Source organism: Camelus dromedarius, chromosome 2 (genome assembly GCF_036321535.1).
Source record: "Camelus dromedarius isolate mCamDro1 chromosome 2, mCamDro1.pat, whole genome shotgun sequence".
Lineage (NCBI taxonomy): Eukaryota > Metazoa > Chordata > Mammalia > Artiodactyla > Camelidae > Camelus > Camelus dromedarius.
In genome coordinates this window covers 4,354,251-4,376,495 of record NC_087437.1, presented here as the reverse complement: position 1 = coordinate 4,376,495, position 22,245 = coordinate 4,354,251, and the positions used below count along the sequence as shown (strand labels likewise).

Genomic DNA, 22,245 nt, shown 5'->3' with positions numbered 1-22,245 from the left:
AGTAACCCAGTCAACAGTGAGCAATGTGAAAAAGAAGGCAGCACTGGTCACAAAACAGGTATTATCCTCAATCTTGGAATATGTATCTTCTCTGTAGAAATGGAAATATTAACTTGAGGGAGGAATTAAGTCAGTTACCAGATGAATTATTTTAATAGCTCACCCTGTGCCTAGAGAGCTAGCTCAGTGCTGTAAGAATCTGTAGGGTTTTAAAACCAGTTTTCTGCTATTTCTTTGTGTGCTGTGTGTGCCTTTGTCCCCAAATGCCACACATGCTGCTGAGCTCGACATATTGAGTTTCCTCACAGGAGATAAAGGTCCTTAACACCAGGGACCATCTAGCCGTTAAAAGGAATGGATGGGCTTTTAGGAACTGTTAATACGTAAATTGGGAGTTTGGGTTATTTAAACAAAGTGCTTTTATATTTAAACAACTAGCTGTTTGGAAGGAGACTGGAAAAGACAATAAGAATTTCCTAAGCAAATAAGTGGGACCCCTTCCCCCACCTCCTCCCTGATTCTGTGTCCTAAGAGGACTGAGTGCAGACCTTCAGATCATTTTGCCTTTCTCTTGTGGCTTTCAAGTGACCTCTTGCAGGGAAGGCTGCCTTCAACAGGAACACTGAAGATGCCTGGAGAACTCACTGAGTTTTCTTCCTTTCGACAGGGTATGCGTGGAGAATCTGGTGAACAAGGTTACCCAGGAGAGCTTGGGCATCCAGGCTCACAGGTTGTATCAGTGAACTTGCTTTTAGTGCTCAGCAATATTTGTTTGAAATTTTAACTTCTCTGATAGGAATTTAACATGTATCGGAACGTTCTTGGATGCTCCCTGCCAGGGCCTCCCTAAGCAAATTGTGTAGCGTCTTTTCTGGGGAGGCTAAACCCCGATGGCTAATATTTATTGAGCTTTTGTTGTGTCCTAGATACGACCCTAGGCACTTGTCTTACTTAGTTCATTGAAGCCTTCAGTGGGGAGGTTTTATCATCCTCGTTTTAGAGGGGAGAAATGGCGGGGGAGGGGGGCGGGCTGGAGAAGTGAGGTAAACTGGCCAAGCTCGCACAGCTAGGAAGTGACGGAGGCTGGGTTCAGGCGCAGGCAGTCTAGTTATGAAGCCTGTGCTCTGAATTACTGCCTCTGAAGCTGTGAGTGCAAATTACTCAAATAGGATTTAATTCTTTAAAATTGGGATCAATTTGGCAGGAAAAATCAGCAGAGTATTTACTGAGTAGCCAGTATACACAGGGCACTTTGCAAACAGGCTGGGTCATTTAGACCATGAAGGCCAGGGTTTCACCCTGAAGGATTCAGTCCAGTGGGGCCTTGTAAACTATGGAGTGATAACCAGAAATTAAACTTCCAACCAGTTCCTTTGAAATCCCCTAAGCATAACCCAAATCTGTCATTCTGTAAACCCTTCTGGGACACTTTCTACATTTTTTTTTTAAGCCACATTATTTCCAAGTACCCTTAAAAGGAGGAACTTGGCAACAACAAATTTTACTAACGCATTGAATCGTTCTCCGTAACGTTAAAAATCCTATGAGTGTCAGACGGTCATTTAAGAAAGTTTCTGCTGTTTTTGCACTTGACAAAGGGACTGAAGAAAGAGCTGGGTCAAATCAGAGTGTAATTAGAGATGGGATTGTATTTATTTTATGGTAGAAAATAGTGTCCACAACCTAGGGGGGAAGAGCTGAGAGATACTTACGGCTTTCCTCTTGAACACTGGCTCAATTCAAATTTAACTGTGGACCCCCCACCACTGTTGTGTCCTGGGCTTCTCCTTTGGGTTCACTTCATTGTATGGCTGAACACAGGAGAGCAAGTCATGTTGTGAACCATGAGGGAGATAATCGGTAAAAGCTCCCCTGGATTCTCACCTTCCCACTGCGGATGGTATGGGATGGTGATTAAAAAACCTCACCCAGGGATGGAGAAGCCCGGTCAATCCTTCACAGAGGAAAGCATCTCTCAGAAAAGTGGGAGAAAATCTAAAGCGGCAAAAAGAAATCAGTAAAGTAAGTAAAGTAAAATAGATCGGGGAGAAAATGAACACCCCCCAGCAAGGTGCACAGTGAGATTAGCCCACTTTTCCATGTGTTTGGGCTCTTGATAACATCAGAATGTGAACGCTTGTCCTTAGCCTTTATATGGAGAAAGAAAAGGTTGATTTTTCAAAGGAGATCAATTTCCTGACAGCTCTTCTCATTCCCCTTTTAGGATTTAAAATTAGTTGGGTGAATTAAAACACAGAAGCAAATGTTAGTGTGTGTCAGATTCAACTGGAGAGGAGGTTAAAAATGTAGATACTGAGGACTCACATCCCGATGGAGGGAGTTTGGTGGGAGCGTGTTGGGTGCTTCAGGGTGATGAGGCTGCTTGATTCAAGTGTGATGAATGAGATCGTGGTGGGTCAGAGCACCTTCATTTGTGCCTCCATCGGCATCCAAGATGGTCTTGTGGGTACATGGAAAAGAAATCGCTCGATAAAAATTGGTTGAATTTAAATTTCATCTGTGGACCAGGGACCAAGAGGAAGGCAAGGACCGCCAGGAACTTTGGGAGAAAAAGGCTCACCGGGTGCTCAGGTAGGTTTGAGAGACTGACAGCTACAACATAGCTGCTCGTTACCAAGGGCCGGTTCATGCACCTGCGTGTTCCTGGGCAAACAACATAAGGCTACCCCGTTTGTTCTGGGATCTGTGGGCATCAGGAATTTCTAGAAAGAGCTGTTTCAAGGAAGTAGCCCTTGATCACCAGCTCCGTACCCCTTCTACTCTAGGCGTTTGGGGGAATACACTGATCAATGAGACTGGGCTTGAGCCTCAAAGGTGTGTGACACAGGCTTATCCTTATGTAGAGTGCAAGAGAAAAACAGTAGTGTAAAGGAGGGTAAATGACTAACGTCTTCCTCACAATCATACAAGGAAGCATTACTTAAAATCACCCTACTTTTATAGAGATGAGGAAACTGAGGCTCAAAGAGATGAAATGACTTTTCATCTGGATCGTTTAAGTGGCTGGACTTGGCCTCCCACTTGGGTCTTTCTTTCTGGTGCCTGATGAGAGCCTCGCCCACTCGGTCTCCCGGGGCTCGTGGAAGGGTCAGATCAGACTGAGGCAGGCGATCAGGCGCGGCTTCCTACAGAAGGAGTATTTGAGAGAGCTTGAAACACCTGAGCAGCATGATGTAAGTCAGGGCTTAGAGTACCTGGAGACTCAAACAGCAGCTCCAAGAAGGCCTGAGCCGCCTCTCTCTTGTTCGGGAAACCTCTAGCCTCATAACCGATGGTATTGTTTTCATTCTCATTTGATCGTATTTTTAATTCAGAGCGGCTAAAATCCAGGCATTTGTCTTCCTAATCTCTTAACCAGATGGTGTTCTTCCCCTCTGGTAGCCAGATCCTCCCTCCCATTCTTGATATGTGGGAGAGGTGACTTCTTGCACAGAACACCCTGCTCCTCCGCCCCAAGCCCCCAGCTCAGAGGCTACATGTGTGTATGATGCACTTTGGAAGATGAAATTAATTGTCTAAAACATTACAGATCATTTGGGTTGTGGTGTCATTACAGGGGAATGCTGGGCTTCCAGGGCCAAATGGTTCCAAAGGAAAAGACGGACCAAGAGGAATGAAGGTAAGTGTCAGAAAACACACCTTTCCTTGACTGCAGCTTGGGGTCTCGTCTATGAATTATGAGATCACTTCTGGCATGAGTGTCTGATGCCGTTGGTGACGATACTGACTGTCCATTACCTCACAGCTGGATAGGCGGATATAGACAAGGGAAGATGTATAGACAAGACATACAGGAAGATGGACAGATAGAGGGTCACACAGATCACTAGACAAGGACACAGCAATAGATAGATAAACATAAGGACTCAAATATAGAGTCATACACGTGCCCCTAGAGAAAGCCATGGTGATGTGAAGTTCTGTAACTGGCACTGCGTACCTGGGCTTGCTAATTCTCAGCACCAAAATCTTTCCTAGATTTGCTAGTTACCTGTATTTAACAAAGTCTAGAGGAAGATACTGACCTTAGACTGTAGGATGATGCCAATAGGACTTAAAAAGAGTGACTGCAACATATCCGAGGAAAATGAAATAACATTGCATGAACTCACAGCAGAAAATTACTTTTGTCTTTACCTTTCATCATACAAGGGAGAGCGTGGTGTTCCAGGAGAAAGAGGACCACTGGGTCAACAAGGACCAAGAGGGCAACCTGTAAGTCTAGAGTCTCTGTTTTGGATTCCTGATCGAATTGTTTGTTGTTTGTTCTTGTTTCACACAAAATTCTAATATTCTTGATAAATATTTGGGGTTACATATATGTGATCATCACTAGAGCTGTTGTGAATCCACTCAGTCCAGAGATTCCCAAACTCCTCAGATTAACAAAGAATCCAAAGATGCTTTGGAATTTATCCTGCCTTCTCACATGTTGTTGAAAAGGGAAGTTCCAAGGACCCTCTTCTCTTTGGAAGACCAAGATGTCTTAGGAGCATTTGAGCCTTTAGGAATACAGACATGTTCAAGGAAACAATATTTTTCCCCTAGAGAAATAAATAAGACAGCCAATCAGAGTTGCAGACTTAAATTTTAAGAGGCTTTGGAGACCAAGGATGGTCTGCAGGCTATGCATTTATACCTTAGTCATCTCTCCAAACACGAGAGTAAGTTAGTTATTTCGTGACTCTTTCCAATTCGCCACCTCACAGGAATTAGCTTTATGATAGGGCATAATGTTGTCTTTCCTGCAGCTCACATTTCTGAGATCTCTTTCATCACGGAGGACCTGCTCTTGTTCCGCACTCAGCACTGAAATTGCATCTGTTGTTAGCAACGAGAGGAAACAAAAACAGGCCTAAGAAACTTAAACTTTAATGCAGAAAGGGAAAGAAAAGAACGAAAGAATGGGATTACTATCAAGTGTGGCAAATAACGTTTAGCATCTATACTCAACTCAGATGATGACCTTAATACTGTTCAACTTAATAAAGAATCCTGATTTAAAACAATGCAACTTTCGCCTCCTGACCTCTCCCTGGGCCAGACAAGCTGAGGAGCAATGCCTTTCTTGAAGGCGTCACATCAGAGGGGACATTTCCAAAATGCTCGGTTTGGGCACCTGGGGCTGCCAGTGCTGGAGACACGGCATGTCCGTCTGCAGAGAGAAGCTGGAATAACAGCAACTGAATCTCATTTGCATCCTTTCCCCCCTGCAAATAATTTATTTTGGGCCATTTTCTTTACCTTGTTTTCTTTCTTTTCTAATAGTTCACATTTTCCTCCTTAAGTTATAGCACTGATTTTTATGGCTTAAAATTTTAAAATCTTTCTTCTCAGTTGATCTACTTGATGTAGGTGCCATCTTTGTCCATTTAGCGAAAAATATCTCAAAGGTTTCTGAATTCACTCTTTATTATGGAATGCTGACTGTCTGTATGTTCGGATGCTAAGATCCCAGCAGTATGATCAACGTTTTCATAATCATGAACATCACCGCATTGATTTCCCTCCCCACTGCCTCCACTGTCAACAACACCATCATCACCATTACCACTACCACCGTGAACCACCTGCACCTCCACCGCCACCATCACCACCACCATTAACCCCCCACCAGCATCACCGTTACTACGGCCACTGTGAGCAGCAGAATCAGGGCCACTTATCAAGTACTTTCTGTGTGCCTGACATCATGCTTTCCATGTACAATCTCACTTAATCTTTCCCCCCTCCAAAGTTGTCTTCATACCTAGAGATTTACCAGTTTGGGAGCTTCTTCTGTTGTTACTCTATCCTACAAAGAAAGCAGGTTTAGCTCAAGGGGAGCTTTTGTGCAATGATTTGGCTTCCTGCAACCAAGGTAGCCTCTTGCTGAGGTCAGAATCTTGCTGAAGATGGGGTTAAAAATTAAAGCACACACACACAAGCTTACTTATCTCATGGTCTTTCAAAGTTTTAAACCCTTACCACCTCCTAACCCTAGGAAGGCAGTCTAATGTTTATCCTACAAAGGTGGGATAAACCTCTGCCAAGCCCATTCTGCCCCCCCCCCGCCTCTTTGCACTGCTGATTTATCTGCGTTCAGATGATTTTATTGACCAATTATTGATCTGGATGACTCTACAATTCATTGTGTATTATTTTCTTAGGGTCTTTCTGGCCCAGATGGATATGGACATCCAGGAAGAAAAGGAACAAAGGTGAGGGTTACCTTTCAGAGAATTCTCAACCAAGGACCAGAGTTTTTATTTTATTTTACTAGAATAAGGGTTATTACCCAAGCATATGCCGGAAATCATTTCTATAGGTTGTTTATGACATTTCGTAGCTGCCACAGTTCCCTCCTTAAAAACTGAAAGCTGATTTTATTTCTCCCTTATTTAAAAACCAAACTCCTTACCTCATCTTCCACCTGTGCCGGATGGTCCCACCCCAGCTCCAGGTGTGCCAGACCCTTTCTCAGTGTCTTACCTTTGTAAATACTCTTGCTTCTCTTTGGGATGTCCCTCCCCATTTCCCTCTTCTGGACAATTTGTACTCCTTTTCTGAGACCACCGTCTTCTCCATGTGGATGCCCCCCTGAGCTTCCCCAGACAGAATGCATGGTGCTGCGCTCAGTGTTCCTAAATAAAGCACCTCGGTCCTTCATCTCAGGGAGTGGAGACTCCATCCTGCCAGTTACTCAAGACAGATGCTTCTGTCGTCTTAAATAAGTCTCTTTCTCTTACCCGCTGCACTTAATCCATCAACAAACAATGGTGAGTCTGTCTTCACAGTCTGTCCAGCATTGCACCACATCTCACCACTGCCGTTGCCACCCTCTGGGCCAAGCCAATGTGATTTTCCACCTGGATTAAGGCAGTAGCCACCTACGTGTTCCCCCTGCTTCTGCCCCCGCCTCCTCTAGTGAGCTCTCCTCGCAGGAACCAGAGCCATCCTTTAAACACATGTCAGATCCTGTCACTCTTTTACTCCAAGCCCGGCTGTGGCTTCTGATGTCATTCAGAGTTTCCCTACTGTTACATGGCCTACAAGACTCCACGTCATCTGGCCCCTCCGTGAGCTCTCCGACTTGGTCGCCTCCTGCCCCTCCCCCGCCCCTCATTCTGCTTCACTGCTCCTCCAGCACAGCACACGCTCACGCCCTTTTCACGGTCTTCACATCCTCTCTCCTCCCCCGGGATGCTCTTCTCCCCAGATATCTGCTTGGCTTGCTTCCTCAGTTCATGCTGGTCTTTACCCAAATGCCACCTTTACAAAAAGGTTTTGCCTGACCTCCTTATATAAAATAGTTACCCCCTTGCCCCTACCCGTGTCATTCTTTATTCCTTAGTCCTTTTTCTGGAATAGCACTGAGCTCCCCCTGACAGACTGTGTATCTCTTCCTCACTAGCAGGTCGGTTCCCTGATAGCAGGGTCTTTGGTCTGTTCACCACTGACTTCCTGGTGCCTAGAGGAGTGCCTGGCACAGAATAGGTGCTAAGTGAATATTTGTTGAGTGAATTCTTGCTTTGTAGTCCGTCTTTGGTCTGACAGTGAGCACCTGCCTCCCAGCAGTCGGTGTGGTGGCCCTTCCCTTCCCTTTGGTTTCCATTGGATCATCCCTCTGGTTATTTAAACCTATAGATTGAAAAATGCTTGAGAGGAAAGTTTCATTATCAAGGAGGGAGGAAGAATTTGTAAAACTCAATTACACTGGATAATTGAAATACAATATAGCCATTTGGGAGTAACTCAAGAAAACAATTGTGTGATAGTTTTTTTTTTTTTCTGGCACCTATTTTGAGTCTATTTCCAATGATAGTTTCTTCTTTTTTCCCCCCCAAGGAATGTCAAAGAAAGATCTTAATCACATGACACTAAATAAGACCTTATCTCATTTCTGACACTAGGGTGAACCTGGATTTCCTGGCTACCCTGGTGCACAAGTAAGAAGATATCTTTAAGCTCCTGGCACTCCGGTATGCAGAATGTGTCATTTGTTTGCACTTGTTATTTTTCTTTACACTCAAGGTCCTACTTTTGATTCTTTTAAGGGAGAAGATGGTGATCCAGGCCCCCAAGGAGAAAAGGGGGCAAAAGGAATCAGAGGGAAGAGGGTAAGAACCAAGGGAATGTCCCCAAACCCACAGAAGGTCACATCATGACACTTTCCTCACAGGAATGTACTCCCACTGGGTTAATGGACTTCTTAGCAGGAAGCCCGTGTCCTCCTCAGGACATCCTGCACCTTCCTTGGTCACTCCCTACTTAGTCCCGCTGTCCTTCGTCTTCTGAAGGCAAATGCAGCTCACCAAACCATAACGACAGGAAATTGAAGTTGGAGGTTCAGTTATGCAATATCAACCTTAAAAAAGCAAAGTTGGGGGCACCGCTGTCTTTGGTAAATCTGGACATCATTTGGAAGTGTATCGCTTTAACTGCAAGGCAAGCATTACCATTTTTTTTTTAAGATTCTTCCAAGGACTAGACTCTTCCAGATTAGACTGTCAAGAATGCGGCTGCCATCTTGGTGGACTCTCAGTCATGTTTTCACCGTGCTGTTTAGAGAATCTACCAGGAAAAGCCATTCCGTTAGGTTCGGAAGAGTCAGTCTTAAAGAGCCGCAATCATTGGCAGCTCTTTTTGGGAAGGGTAACCCTGTGGATATCTAAAACCTTGGTTGTTTAGCTGATAAACATTAGAGAGGAAGGCCTTCTGGGAAAAGGCCATGGACTAGTGTTCAGGGCAGAAAAGGGAAATGGAAAGAGGATGTGTACCCTCTGGGCACTCAGTAATTGATGTTTTCATACCCTGGCAAGGACATAAAGAAAAATCTGATCTACGCCTAACTTGGCTTGCTGCTGGCTAGGATTAGCCTGCTCCCTGCTCGGAAGGACTTCTCTCTCTTGTTTAAAATTAAAAAAGATAAAGCACCAATTACGTGCAGATCACGCTGTATCCATTCAAATACCTGTAAGACGGGCAGTGAGTCGGTGGTTAGCATATACTTTTTCTGAGACACTGAAGACCAGAAGGTAATGGGGGAGTTTCTTTTCTCCTGATGCCTGGCCCTCGATACACATTTCCTGCATTCTTTTAATTACATGACCTGGAGCCTCAGCGGAGTATTGAGAAGCGACTTAAGGCTCTGTTCGGATGTGTGTGTGTGTGTGCGTGCGTGTGTGTACACCTGTTGCCAGGGGTCAGGTATGTAGGGGGATTGAGAAGATTCCCTCAAAGAGACTCCCTTCTCTTTCTAGCCTCTGGGTCTCACTCCACTGATCACGGTTCATAAACTGACTGGTCCATAGCAGCCTCACTGGACCTTAGATATATGACACCTTGGAATCCCAGAGCAGGTCTGTTGGTTTTAATCACGTTGTGTTCATGGTGGGGGCAGCGGCTTATTCCTCTGGTTTTGCTCCTTTTTAGGGGAATGCTGGACTTCCTGGGTTTGTTGGAACTCCAGGAGACCCAGGCCCTCCAGGACCAGTGGTAACGTGGACTTCTTCTTTCTTTTATTTTCAACCTTTCTGTAAAAACAAATAAGGATTTGACAAGAGGCATCTCTAAGAAGAAATGAACGTTTCAAATGCACAGTTGGAGCTCCATAGGGAGTGGGTCAGATTTGCTTTAGAGGACATTAGCCTCAAGTCCTTACACAGTATGGTACTTATTAAGTATAGATATTTTGACTTAATGTGGGGAAGATTTTAGAGTGGCTGGAGATTTATTTATTTTTAAATTTATTGAATTACAGTTGATTTACACTGTTAGGTGGAGATTTATTAATCTGTCTAAATACACAAAAAACAGTTTGTAAAACTCACTAGAGAATGAGTTTATCCATGTAATCCTGATGCATAACAATAATTATGCAAAAACCAGAAAGAACTCCTAACAAAATCTGACATTTATATAATCTTACCTGAACGGACGATGTTGCAAGCCCACAGAGCTTTCTAAAATTCCCTGGAAGGTACTTGGTCTGAAAGGAAAGTCTCAAGGCTGTTGTTGTTTCACCCCATATCTCGTCCTAAGAGGCTAGGCCATCGTTCATGGAGGATGGGACGGTGAGGTGGCCGGGGGCTGGACCAGGTGGTTTCACTGCAGTTTGGGGTTTACCGGAGGGGTGCAGCTGAAATCTTAAAAGTAGAATAAAAACATCTTAAAAGCGGAAGGACCACTCATGCCCATTTCACAGATGAGGAAAGAAAAGCTGAGAAGATTTTAACGAGTGGCTGGAAGTCACAGATGACTACCTTGCAGAGTCCAAATAAGAACAAAGATCTTAAGACTCCTAGAGTGGCTGGGGTCAGGTGGCTCTGTTCTGAAGGCTCGTGCGACACTAGGGAGTAGATAGAGTGGTGGGGGGTGGCCAGAGGAGAAAGGATGGGAGGACTGGGGTCTACCTGAGAGCTGCCTATAAATGGTCCTGGGGTCTTGAATGGTCCTTTCCTGAATTTGTCCCAGACTGTGGCTTGGTCTTTAAATAAATGGTCTTCTAGGAGTCTTTATGTACCATCTCCCTGGGCATCCTGCACTCCAGGGTTTGGGACTCATCTCCTAGACACTCTGACTCCTTCCTTAAGGAGTCAGACAGAACTCCAGGCCCAGGAGTGATGCAGAAGGTGTTCTGTGTAACACGGTGAACCTTCTCAAACTCTCTTGCCAACTTTTTTTTAACACCTTTATTGTGGTGTGGTTCCTGTACAGTAAACTGCACACATTTCAGACGTACAGTTTGATGAATTTTGATAGATGTAGACACCCAAGAAACCACAACCACAATCAAGGTAGCTAACATTTCCATCGCTTTCCAAGAGGTGCAATTTTTGAATTCCCAATTTATCTCTTCCCACCCTCTTTACCTGCTGGTAACCATAAGTTTGTTTTCTATGTCCAGAAATCTGTTCCTGTTTTGTAGATAAGTTCATTTGTGTCTTTTTTTTTTTTTTTTTTTAGATTCCACGTATCAGCTTTATCACGTGGCATTTTTCTTTTTCTTTCTGGCTTACTTTACTTGGTATGACGCTCTCCAGGTCCATCCATGTTGCTACAAATGGCATTATTTTATTCTTTTTTATGGCTGAGTAGTATTTCATTGTATAAATATACCACAGCTTCTTTATCCAGTCATCTGTCGATGGACATTTGGGTTGTTTCCAAGTCTTGGGTATTGTAAATAGTGCTGCTATGAACATTGGGGTGCATGTGTCTTTTTGAGTTATATTTTTCTCCGGATATGTACCCAGGAGTGGGATTGCTGGATCATATGGTAGATCTATTTTTAGTTTTTTAAGGAATCTCCATACTGCTTTCCATAGTGGCTGCATTAGTTTACATTCCCACCAACAGTGTAGGAGGGTTCCTTTTTCTCCACAGCCTCTCCAGTATTTATCATTTGTAGACTTCTTAATGATGGCCATTCTGACGGGTGTGAGGTGACACCTCATTGTAGTTTTGATTTGCATTTCTCCAACAATTAGTGATGTTGGGCATCTTTTCATGTGCTTGTTGGCCATCTGGATGTTTTCTTTGGAGAGATGTCTATTTAGGTCTTCTGCCCATTTTTGGATTGGGTTGCTTGTTTCTTTGATATTAAGGTGTATGAGCTGTTTGTATATTTTGGAAATTAGTCCCTCGTTGGTCACATCATTTGCAAATATTCTCTCCCATTCTGTAGGTTGTCTTTTAGTTTTGTTGATGGGCTCCTTAGCTGTGCAAAAGCTTTTAAATTTAATTGGATCCCATCTTCACTGTACTGTATTGGAATTCCAGAATCTTGCATTTTGAACCCATTTCTGTTCCTTCCAGGGCATCAAGGGCCCCCAAGGTTTGGCAGATATGACGGTATGTGAAGATTTTAATTCTAGACTTGATTATTTTCAGAACACAGTTTTCCACTTTCACAAAATAGAACTCTGTAAAGGTTCCTTAGTTTCTTCTTTTACAAGTTCTTAGTTTATAGACTTTGCTCTGGTAGGGTATGACCAAATCAAATAAAAGGAGCAGAATAATATTTTAAATGCTGAAATAATATCTTAAATAATTTAAAGTGTAGAATAAGAGTCTAAATCTGGATATTTTAAAGTAACACTAGTTGACGTAAAATGAAAGACTTTGAGGCTACTAGCCCTGTGCAAAAAAAAAAAAAAAAAAGAAAGAAAGAAAGAAAGCCTTTTTGTAACTTCAAAAATTGCTTATAAAGTATTTATAAGTCAACACATAGTGTACTACAGACCACTCTGTCTTATGGTCCACCTGGAACCAGTCTCAAAAGTTACGATGATTTTTCATCTCCCAGGAGCAAGGTACCTATGGGGGAGGCGGGGGCAGATCTTGGGGCACTTGAGAAGCCAGAAGTGGTGAGGTCGAGGGAAGAACAGCATTGAGAGGACGAAGCAGAATTCCAGGGGAGGTGTTGGGGTTGGAGGGTCTTGGCCGCCATTCTAAAGAAGTGTCACAGGAATCACTAATACACAGCTCCAAGACTTGAAGGCACTCCTCTGCCTTCTGTGCTGAGATTCCTGGAACTCAACTTCTTCAAAAGCAGATTTGATTCCTTCAGGGGGAAAAAAAAAAGAGGTCCCCTCATCTGCCTGTCTCTAATCAAATGGGCACTCTATTGTATATAAAATGCTACAAATATTTTAAAATATCCACTGGATCTAGAATGATAACTTCTGGGGAGTTCCATCTGCTGTAAGAACTTTTGGGTTTCCTTTTGTGGATTCAGAAGCTTAAGATAGGCACTGATAACATCCATATGGCATTTCTAAGTCACGAGGGTGAGGAGAGATATGCTTCAAATTAAATACCGTTTCCTCTCTTTCTCCATCTTTCTCACAGCCTTGCGAAATCATCCATCTTGCTCGAGAAAACTGCCGTAAGTTGTGTGGGAAAGGCTCCAAAGGAGCCAGTGATGTGAAGTGGGGATGGATCGTGGGCTGGGGACAGAAGTCATCTGGGGATTTGACTGAGGTGGTCCATCATAGAAGGCTATTATAAATTAACATTCAGCTCAGTCCCCACCTTGGGTAAGTCATCGTCCCCAGTGTGGTCTGAAAAATGAAGTGGGTGAAAGGCAGGAAGAAAAATTCCACCACGATATGGCGCCTCATGCAACACACTGACAATCATACACCTGCGTGTCTGAAGCTCAGCGTTTCTTTATCACAAGACAGGCAGAGAGGAGCTCTGTTCTTTTATTTCCTCCGTTTAAAGAAGAGGGATTAATGGAGAGCCTTTAGTAATGAACGTGACCTTTTGCATATCTTTTTTTTTTTACATTTTTTATTGAGTAATAGTTATTTTACAATGTTGTGTCAAATTCTAGTGTAGAGCACAATTTTTCAGTCATACATGAACATGTATATATTCATTGTCACATTTTTTTTTCACTATGAGCTACCACAAGATCTTACATATTTTTCCCTGTGCTGTACAGTATAATCTTGTTTATCTATTCTGCAGAATGTGACCTTTTGAATTAACATTTGTTTTAAAAATGGAAATATTAATCATTGAATCCTAAGTAATGCCTTGTCACATTCCCAGATTGGAATTCATTTACTGTCCTTAATGTTCTCTGGGATATTTGCATCCTATAATATGCACATTTCTCTGCTCACTGGCAACAGGGAGAGAACGCTGATCTGGCAAACTGCTTAGCTGGATTTTCTCCACTATCATCCTGCCCTGTAAGATGCTAACTCTTCCACGTTCTGTCCATTCCCATCCAGTTGCTGTTCAAGGAGATCTGGAATCTTTTTTCCTTGAAATCATAAAGAATAATACCGTTATCTTGACCACCAAGGGAAAGAGTCTCAGAGTTGGCTGTGTAAAAAGTTAAACCCCTTTTGCATTCAAGAGCACCGTGAAGTCCAAAACAAACAGAAAAAAGGGGAAAAAATATGCACTGCAAGCCATGAACCCAGGCAAAGTTCCTATCTTTTTTACCCTATCATGTTGAAATATGTAAACTCGCTGCTACTCAACCATTTTCATCTACAAACACAGAGATTTCATATTTGCTAAACCTAAATGTAAAAAGGTCTTTTAGACTGAAAACAGGCCAAAGACATGAATGAGGATTCAGAAAAGAAAAAATACAATAAATCTGCCGTTGTTTGACCTCACGTGAAGTCAAAAAATACAAATTAAAACTAGATACTCTTTTGTGGCTCAAATTGGAAAGATTTTTAAAATGAGGGGAAAAAAAAATCCCTATCCAAAGTTGAGAAATGTAGGCATGTCCATTGGCACAAATTTTCTGAAGAGCCATTAATGCACGTCAGCATTATCAGAACTTATATGGGGCTGTAATTGGACAGATATGCACAGATGCACGTTCCAGTAAGGGATGCTGGCGGAAGAAGTTATGAGATGTCCATGTTAGACCAGATGACTTTGCTCTCAATTTATTGTTGGAAAGAATAGATGTTTATCACACAATAAGGGGAAAAGAAAAAGATTCAGAATAGAACATACCCTGAGCTCCAAGTTTTATAAAATAAAACAACAAAGTATATCTGTGCATATGTGCACATACATATGATAAATTAAGGGTGATTTTAATTTTTTGCTTTCTACTATTTTCCATGAAAATAGACTACTTGTGTACACACACTCACACATAATATAATATAATATATATTTTATTATATGTATGTACTTTAAGGTATGTGTGTATATGTACGTGGGTATGTGTGGATACAGTTGCAGAGTAGCTCAGGATATTAGGTTGAAGGTGAGCACAGTGTGAGCTCAGTGCCCAGAAGCACAGACACAAACGTAGTTACCATGTCGGAGCCTGGATGGGGCCAGTTGGGGCTGCTGATACTCCACGGTGCTCAGAGAGGCAGGCTCTTTGTATTCTCTTGCTCTGCCACTGGGGCAAGGATGCTATTTCCCCGTCACCTCATGGTCCAAGATGTCTATCAAGCTTCAGCCAGCAGGGAAAGGAAAGAAAAGGAGAAGAACGTTGTGCCCGCCAGGTTTCTGATTCTATTATCCAGAACTAAGTAAGTTGGCTACCCACCCCGGGAAATATCGTCTTTGTTCTAGGCAGCCAGACCCCTGGCCAGAGACTGGGATTCTGTCCTGGAAAAAAGGGAGAGTGGGCATTGGGGAGCAAGTCGAGGTCTCTGCCACACTCAGGCAGGAGGCAGGGAGGCTCGAGTGTCTCAGAGGAGATGGTTCTCAGCCGAAGCCTTCACGTGTCAAACACGCTGTTGCCCGTGGTAACTAACGGTGTCTTCTCTTCTCTCCCAAATCGTCCCCCTTCCAGCTTGTTCAATAGGTAAATAACATTTCTTCTTATTCATGCCCGCCTTCCCCTGTTGAGAGGCCTTACAGACAATCCCAAATTTGCGTGTCCATGTGTCTAGGTGTCTCCAGATGCCCAGTGTTCCCGACTGACCTGGTCTTCGCCTTGGACACATCAAATGACGTCTCCCAGCTGGAGTTTGAGAGGATGAGAGACATTGTTGTCTCTCTGTTGATGAAGATGGAAATAAGTGGGGGTAACTGCCGCACGGGGGCCCGGGTGGCCGTGGTCTCGTACAACAGCAGAACAGACCACCTGGTTCGCTTCTCCGACTACCGGGGCAGGCCCGCGCTCCTGCGGGCGCTCAGGGAGATGGCCCTGGAAGCGCCCTCCGGCAGCAGGAGCCTCGGGGGCGCCATGAGGTTTGTGGCAAGACACCTGTTCAAGCGCGTGCGCTCGGGCCTTCTGCTCAGGAAGGTGGCAGTGTTCTTCCAGGCGGGCTGGGCCCAGGATGCCGACACCATCAGCACCGCCACGCTGGAGCTCAGCGCCCTGGGCATCACCTCTGCCATCATCACCTTCACGGAGGGGCACAACCTCCCGGAGGCTCTGCTGGTACGTGGGGGCCGCGGCTAGGCGGGGGGGTCCAGGGTGAGTGCCATGTGCCTCGTGAACACCATCTTACTGAATTCTTCCCTGGACTCTACAAGGTAGGTGTTACCATGCATCTCCCTTCCAGAGAGAAGAAATCCAAGGCTTAGAGAGGTTAAGTCTATCATCAAAGGTCAGATACCTTATTAGGGGCAGACTGATTTGACCTGCCTTCAGAGCCTGTGCTGAAGCACTGTGCTAACCGGTATCATGAGGTCGGTAGAATGGACTTTTCTTTCTTCTTTTTCACTCGGGCTATAAAATCCATACCCAGGTAACGTGCGGAGATGGCGCACCAATCCTGTCTACGGCTGGATGGATGTTGACATAGGGTTAAACCCCTGCAACCAAGACATGGTTCAAGACATTGAACACCTTCATCATTTCATAAGTTTTCTCTTGTCTCTTTCTGAACCATAAGATGCTCCTGGCTTCTGTCACAGTCAGATAGTTTCACCTGTTCGGGGTCTTCATGCACACTGAGTCCTGAATTCTTTGTACTGGCTTCTTTCATTCAATGCCATGCCTGTCCTCTTTGTTCATCCATGCTGGGTATATTGTCTTTTTTTTTTTTTTTTCCTTTCTGCTCTTCTGAAGTATTCTAGTGTGTGTATATACCTTATTTATTTATTTATTTATTTATTTATTTATTTATTTATTTATTTATTCATTCATTCATTCATTCATTCATTCATTCATTCGTTCATTCACTCATTTATCACCTTTATTATGGTATGATTCCTGTACAGTAAATTATGCATATTTTAGATGTACACGTTGATGAATTTTGATAGCTGTGTTCACCCATGAAACCACCACCACAATCAGCATAGCTAACATTTCCATCACTCCCCAAGAGGTGCAATTTTCAAATTCCCAATTTATCCCTTCCCACCCACTTTAACCTCCAGTAACCATAAGATTGTTCTCTATGTCTGTGAGTCTGTTTCTGTTTTGTACGTAAGTTCATTTGTGTTCTTTTTTTTTTTTGGATTTCACTTAGAAGTGATATCGTATGGCATTTTTCTTTCTCTTTCTGGCTTACTTCATTTACAACGACAATCTCCAGGTTCATGTTGCTGCAAATGGCATTATTTTATTTTTTTTAATGGCTGAGTAGTATTCCACTGTATAAACGCACCACAGCTTCCTTATCCAGTCATCTGTCAATGGATATTTGGGTTGTTTCCATGTCTTGGCTATTGTAAATAGTGCTGCTTTGAACACTGGGATGCAAGTGTCTTTTTGAATTAGACTTTTCTCAGGATGCATGCCATGCCACATTTATTTATTGATCTATTCTCTAGACTTTTTTATTTATTTTAAAAAATTGTGGGGGATAAGTAGGTTTATTTATTTGTTTGTTTTAATGGAGATTCTGAGGATTGAACCAGGACTTCCTGTATGCTAAGCACACGCTCTGCCACTGAGCATACCCTTCCTCCCTGACCAAAGTCTTTATTTTTCTGAGACCCAGGTAACACCTTCTCACAAACTATCCAGGATGATTTATCAGAATGAAGGATGATTCTCTTTTTAAGAGATTTCAGGGCGCTGAGGAATATCAGGTTGAGCTCTGTGACATGGCCAATATTCAGCTGTTTCTTACCTGCAGAAATGGCAATGTCAGATGGTTCCACCTAATAGCTAATGAACTCCACTGTGCGAGACTGTGGAATTTTCTATGAACATTGAACAAGGGGTGAGAGGTGAGAGATTTTGCTGACACAGCTGTGACTATGCTTCTAAGAAGCAACAGGCAAAATGGTGACAAAGTCCATCCTTGGGTTTTGAGAAACAAAGTTAAGAGGCAGAGGGTGAGTTCCTGGTTCCCTATTAATCCCTCTTGCCTTGCAGAATATCTGGACAGGGATGGGGTGGGGGATGGGGCAATTCTCAATAACTGCCTGAATGGGTTAATAAAGGCAGGGTGAAACACGTAACAGTCCATTATTTTTATTTTTAAATTTTTATTGAAGTATAATTGACTTACAATAGTTTGTTGGTTTCAGGTGTCTAACATAGGGAATTGATTAGCATTACAAAATGATCACCACATTAAGTCCCATTACGATCTGTCACCATTCAAAGATATCACTTAGTTACTGACTGTATTCCCCTCACTGTACACTTCATCCTTTCGCCTTATTTATTTGGCAACTGGAAGTTCATACCTCTTCATCTCCCTCACCTATATCCTTCATCTCCGCTACCCCTCACCTCTGGGAGGCACCAGTTTGTCCTCTGTATTTGTGAGTCAGTTTCTGCTTTGTTATGTTGTTCATTTGCTTTGTTTTTTAGGTTCCACACATAACTGAAACCACATGGTACTTGTGTTTCTCCATCTGACTTGTTTCACTTAGCATAACACCCTCTAGGTCCACCCATGTTGTCACAAATGGCAAGATTTCACGTTTCATGGCACTGTATATATACGTACATAGACACATATATGTCTCTGTCTATATGTATATGCAGGTATATAATCATCTTCTTTATTCACTTATGTATTGAAGGACACAGGTTGCTGCCATGTCTTGCCTGTTATAGCTAATGCTGCCCTGAGCATGAGGGTGCATGGATCTTTTTGAATCTGTGTTTTGTTTTCTTCAGGTAAATGTTCAGAATTGAAATTGCTGGATCATCTGGTGGTCCTATTTGTAATTTTCTGAGGAACCTCCATACTGCTTTCTACCGTGGCTGCACCAATTTATCACCAACTTACATTCCCACCAGAAGAGCATGAAGGTTCCCTTTTCTCCACATCCTCGCCAATACTTGTTATTTGTTCTCTTCTTGGTAGTAGCCATTCTGACGGGCTTTGATTTGCATTTCTCTGATGATCAGTGATGCTGAGCATCTTTTCATGTGCCTGTTGGCCATCTGGATGTCGTCTTTGGGAAAAATGTCCATTCAGGTCCTCTGCCCATTTTGTAATCAGGTTGGTTGTTTTTGTTTGCTGTTGAGTTTTGTGAGTTCCTTGTATGCTTATCAGATAGACGGTTTGCAAATATTTCCCCCCATTTGGTAGGCTGCCTTTTGGTTTTGCTGATAGCTTCCTTGGGCGTGCAAAAGCTTTTTAGTTTGACGTAGCCCCACTCGTTTAGTTTTGCTTTTGTTTCAGACAGTGAGACATGGAGCTTTTGTCTTGGGCTTTCTCATCAGCGATGAGGTGCCGTTGGAGAGAAAGGTCTCTTTGTCCTTCTGAGTCTTATTTTGCTCTAAAATGGAGAGAGGGTCCCAGCTAGATGTTATCCAGGCTCCCTTCCAGGTGTAATGGTCTATTTTCAAAAAGGCATTGTCCTAACGTTTGGGGAGTGATGCTCAGGGTACAATTACGATGACTCCACACCTTCCTCCCCCCCCAGTGTTCATCAGTGCTGCTCTCTGAGAGGGGGTTCTGGGCAGACAACGTTTGGATGATCCTTCGTCAAGATGTTCTTGCCCTCTTAGTTGCTTTAGGTTCCAGTGAAAGGATGTCATAGTGTGTGAGAAGGACTTGCCAACTTAAGGATACGTGCCTGTCAGCTCTGTCCTTACTGTCTGCCCTCCTCTTCGTTTCTTAGATGTATTTTTGCCCCACGATTCTGGGAGATGACTCTGTTCCTTAAATTTAACAATTTACAAAGGATGTTAACTGCTACTTACCAGCTCGCATGTAACGAATGACCTAATTTCTGGTGATGACAGCGAGGGGAGAAACCATTAAAAAGGGCAACCCCATCCTTAGAGCCATTCAGAAAATCCTCATTTCTTCCCAGCTGAGCATCTTCCAGCCCATAATCTGCTCTGTGCTTTATCTTTAGGGGAATCTGGTCAGGGTCATGGGAATAGCCTGTAATTTTTCTTCTGAATTATCAGTGTGGGGGCTCTCTTTGACAATCGATGGGGCTTTTTGTCTTTCATCTCTATGCTACTTTATTTTTCAGAACAACACTCTCATGCTTCTGGAAAAATGATGGTTGTTCAATTTGAATTTGATTGTGTAAACAGGTGCCCTAACTTCTCAGTCTGTTTGAACAGGCTTGGAGGTGGTAAGGCATCTTGAAAAGACTTATTAAGGCATCCATTGAATCTTCCCAGCCCTAAAGGAAACAGTATTAGAGCATCAGGATTTCTGTGTGCCTAATCTCATTTATAAAAACCATTCAACTGTCTGGTGTCTCAAAATACAAGGCTTAATTTGCCCCCCTCCCCTTTTTTTAAAGCCAAAAAAGTGGAGGATTACAGGGAAAATGCAATTTGTGTGCCTGGCTTCAAATTTCATTTTTTTTTTAAAAATAAAAATCTAGCATTTGTTCCCTTGAAACAATAGCTAGAAAAATAGCTCACATTTATGGATACACGCACTAGGCTGAGATCTCCTCACTTCCTGCTTCATCTGATCCTTACAGAGACCCAAAGAATTAACGACGATTATGGGCTCATTTCTCTGCAGATGAAACTGAGACCCAGAGAAGGTAAAAAGCTTGCTCAAGGTATGGAACTCCCATTAGACATGGGATTTTAATTCAAACGTCAAAAACAGGGAAAGGAGATAGCTGAGGAGTTCTGAGTTCTTTCCATGTATTGATTTTATCTTTACAAGGATACTGTGACAGATCTATGAGCTGGCCCTGTTTTTATTTCTGTGTGTTGTGCTTAAAAATAAAGGAATTCTTTTCCATTCTGAAGAATGGAATACTGGCTAGCATGGAGGCAAAAACCAATCAGCTTTAGAAGAAGAACATATTAAGAGGGAGGCCAAAGGGAATTTGGGAGTAACTAAAAAATTTTTTGGTATTATTTTAGAATTCAGAGAAGTGGCAGGAGGAAGTTCTTTTTCTTTTTTCTTTTTTTTTTTTGGAGGAAGTGTTGGGTTGTCTAGACCCTGGTTTCAGGGGCCGTAGACGACCCACTGCCAAGGCCTTATGGGCTGCTGTTTTCCATTAGATTGTTACTCCCCGAGAACCGGGATCAGTGACCGAGGGAGGAATTAGGGAAACAAGGCTTCAGACTCCAGCTCTGTCCCTTGTGTTGTTTGGACATGTCCTTTGTCACAGTTGCCTCAACCTAGTGACCTGTGAAATGGTGACCAGCTCACAGGTTTGTGGTGCGAGTTGCAAGAGGGAGCACCTACGGGCACGTGTGACCCTTCCGTGTGTGTACTCAGTACAGGCCGTTGTCACCGTCACCTCCTCAAGGTCGTTAAGAGTGCGCCTTGGCCCTGCTACTGCTGATGAAATCGGAAAGCTTCCATCTATTACAGCACCTGTGAAGGTCCAGCTGCCAGGCCACATGCTTTTCATGCCTCATCACTTCACTCTTCACTACTCAAAGGGTGGTCCTGGGACCCCCAGCTTCGCAGCCTCACCTGGGTTTGGAGAAATGCCAGCTCTAAAACTCCTCCCCTGATGGAATCAGCCAGGCTCTGCATTTTTATTAAACTCCCCTGGTGGCTTTTCCATGAATGTTAAAGTCTGAGGCAGGTTGGGCTCATCCTCAGACTTAACAGATAGAGAAACCCACAAACTGGAAAGCTCACCAAACAGATGGCAAGCCACCCCGCCTTCCCCTGCCGATGTGTGGGTCCTTGCCCACCGACTGAGAAAGAATTCTTCATAGAGGCAAAGGGACAAAGGGAAGAAGGAAGCTGCTTTATTATTCAGAGAGAGAAGGGACAAAATCAGAAAAGAGGGGAGGGTAATAGCTCAGTGGTAGAGTGTGTGCTTAGCATGCATAGGTCCTGGGTTCAATCCCCAGTACCTCTGTTAAAAAAAACAAACAATATTCGAGTGGGAAGCCGTCAGCCAGGCAGCCAGCAGAGACAGCCTCAGAACTCAGTCGGCCACAGGGTCTCTTTATTGGAAGCCTCCGCCCCCACTGTCTTCCCTCCACTGGTGCCAGGCACCTCCTGTTACTGGCTCTTTCCTCCCGTGGAGCTCTCCCCTCTCTTCACGGGGAGAAAGAGGACAAAGAAAGAGATACTGGGGGCTGTCCTTGGGGTCCAGGCAGCAGCTGTGGGACGTAAGTCGTCCTGCTGTAGGACTATGTTCTCAGAGCCAAGGAGCCAGCTGCGGTGTAAAAGAAACAACCTATTTTTGTTTGTTTGTTTGTTTGTTTGTTTGTTTGTTTGTTTTTAACAGCCTGGCACTTTCTTTCCCTTGTGGTTAATCTGCCAGGGTCAGTATGGCTGCCTGATCACCTCTCTCAAGGCTATCACACAAGTTAATAGGATAAGGCATGGGTGTGCGATGGTCAGAGGTGAAGTGACTGGTTCTAAAGGGCACAGTTCTTAATTGGCTCCCACATATGTTCCCTAGTTCCCTCTTCCGGCTCTG

The 22,245-nt window shown here is 43.6% G+C and overlaps 1 protein-coding gene across 1 annotated transcript in view; it reads left to right on the top strand.

Annotated features, from left to right (window-relative positions):
- LOC105088773 (collagen alpha-4(VI) chain) overlaps positions 1-22,245 on the top strand; it is a 110,125-nt gene that overhangs the window by 74,203 nt on the left and 13,677 nt on the right. The window contains exons 22-33 of the mRNA XM_031466360.2: positions 668-730; positions 2,530-2,592; positions 3,578-3,640; positions 4,174-4,236; positions 6,171-6,221; positions 7,914-7,949; positions 8,058-8,120; positions 9,436-9,498; positions 11,821-11,856; positions 12,856-12,892; positions 15,296-15,307; positions 15,396-15,889. Of these exons, the coding sequence (XP_031322220.2) occupies positions 668-730; positions 2,530-2,592; positions 3,578-3,640; positions 4,174-4,236; positions 6,171-6,221; positions 7,914-7,949; positions 8,058-8,120; positions 9,436-9,498; positions 11,821-11,856; positions 12,856-12,892; positions 15,296-15,307; positions 15,396-15,889 (1,044 nt within the window). The remainder of the gene's footprint in view (positions 1-667; positions 731-2,529; positions 2,593-3,577; positions 3,641-4,173; positions 4,237-6,170; positions 6,222-7,913; positions 7,950-8,057; positions 8,121-9,435; positions 9,499-11,820; positions 11,857-12,855; positions 12,893-15,295; positions 15,308-15,395; positions 15,890-22,245) is intronic.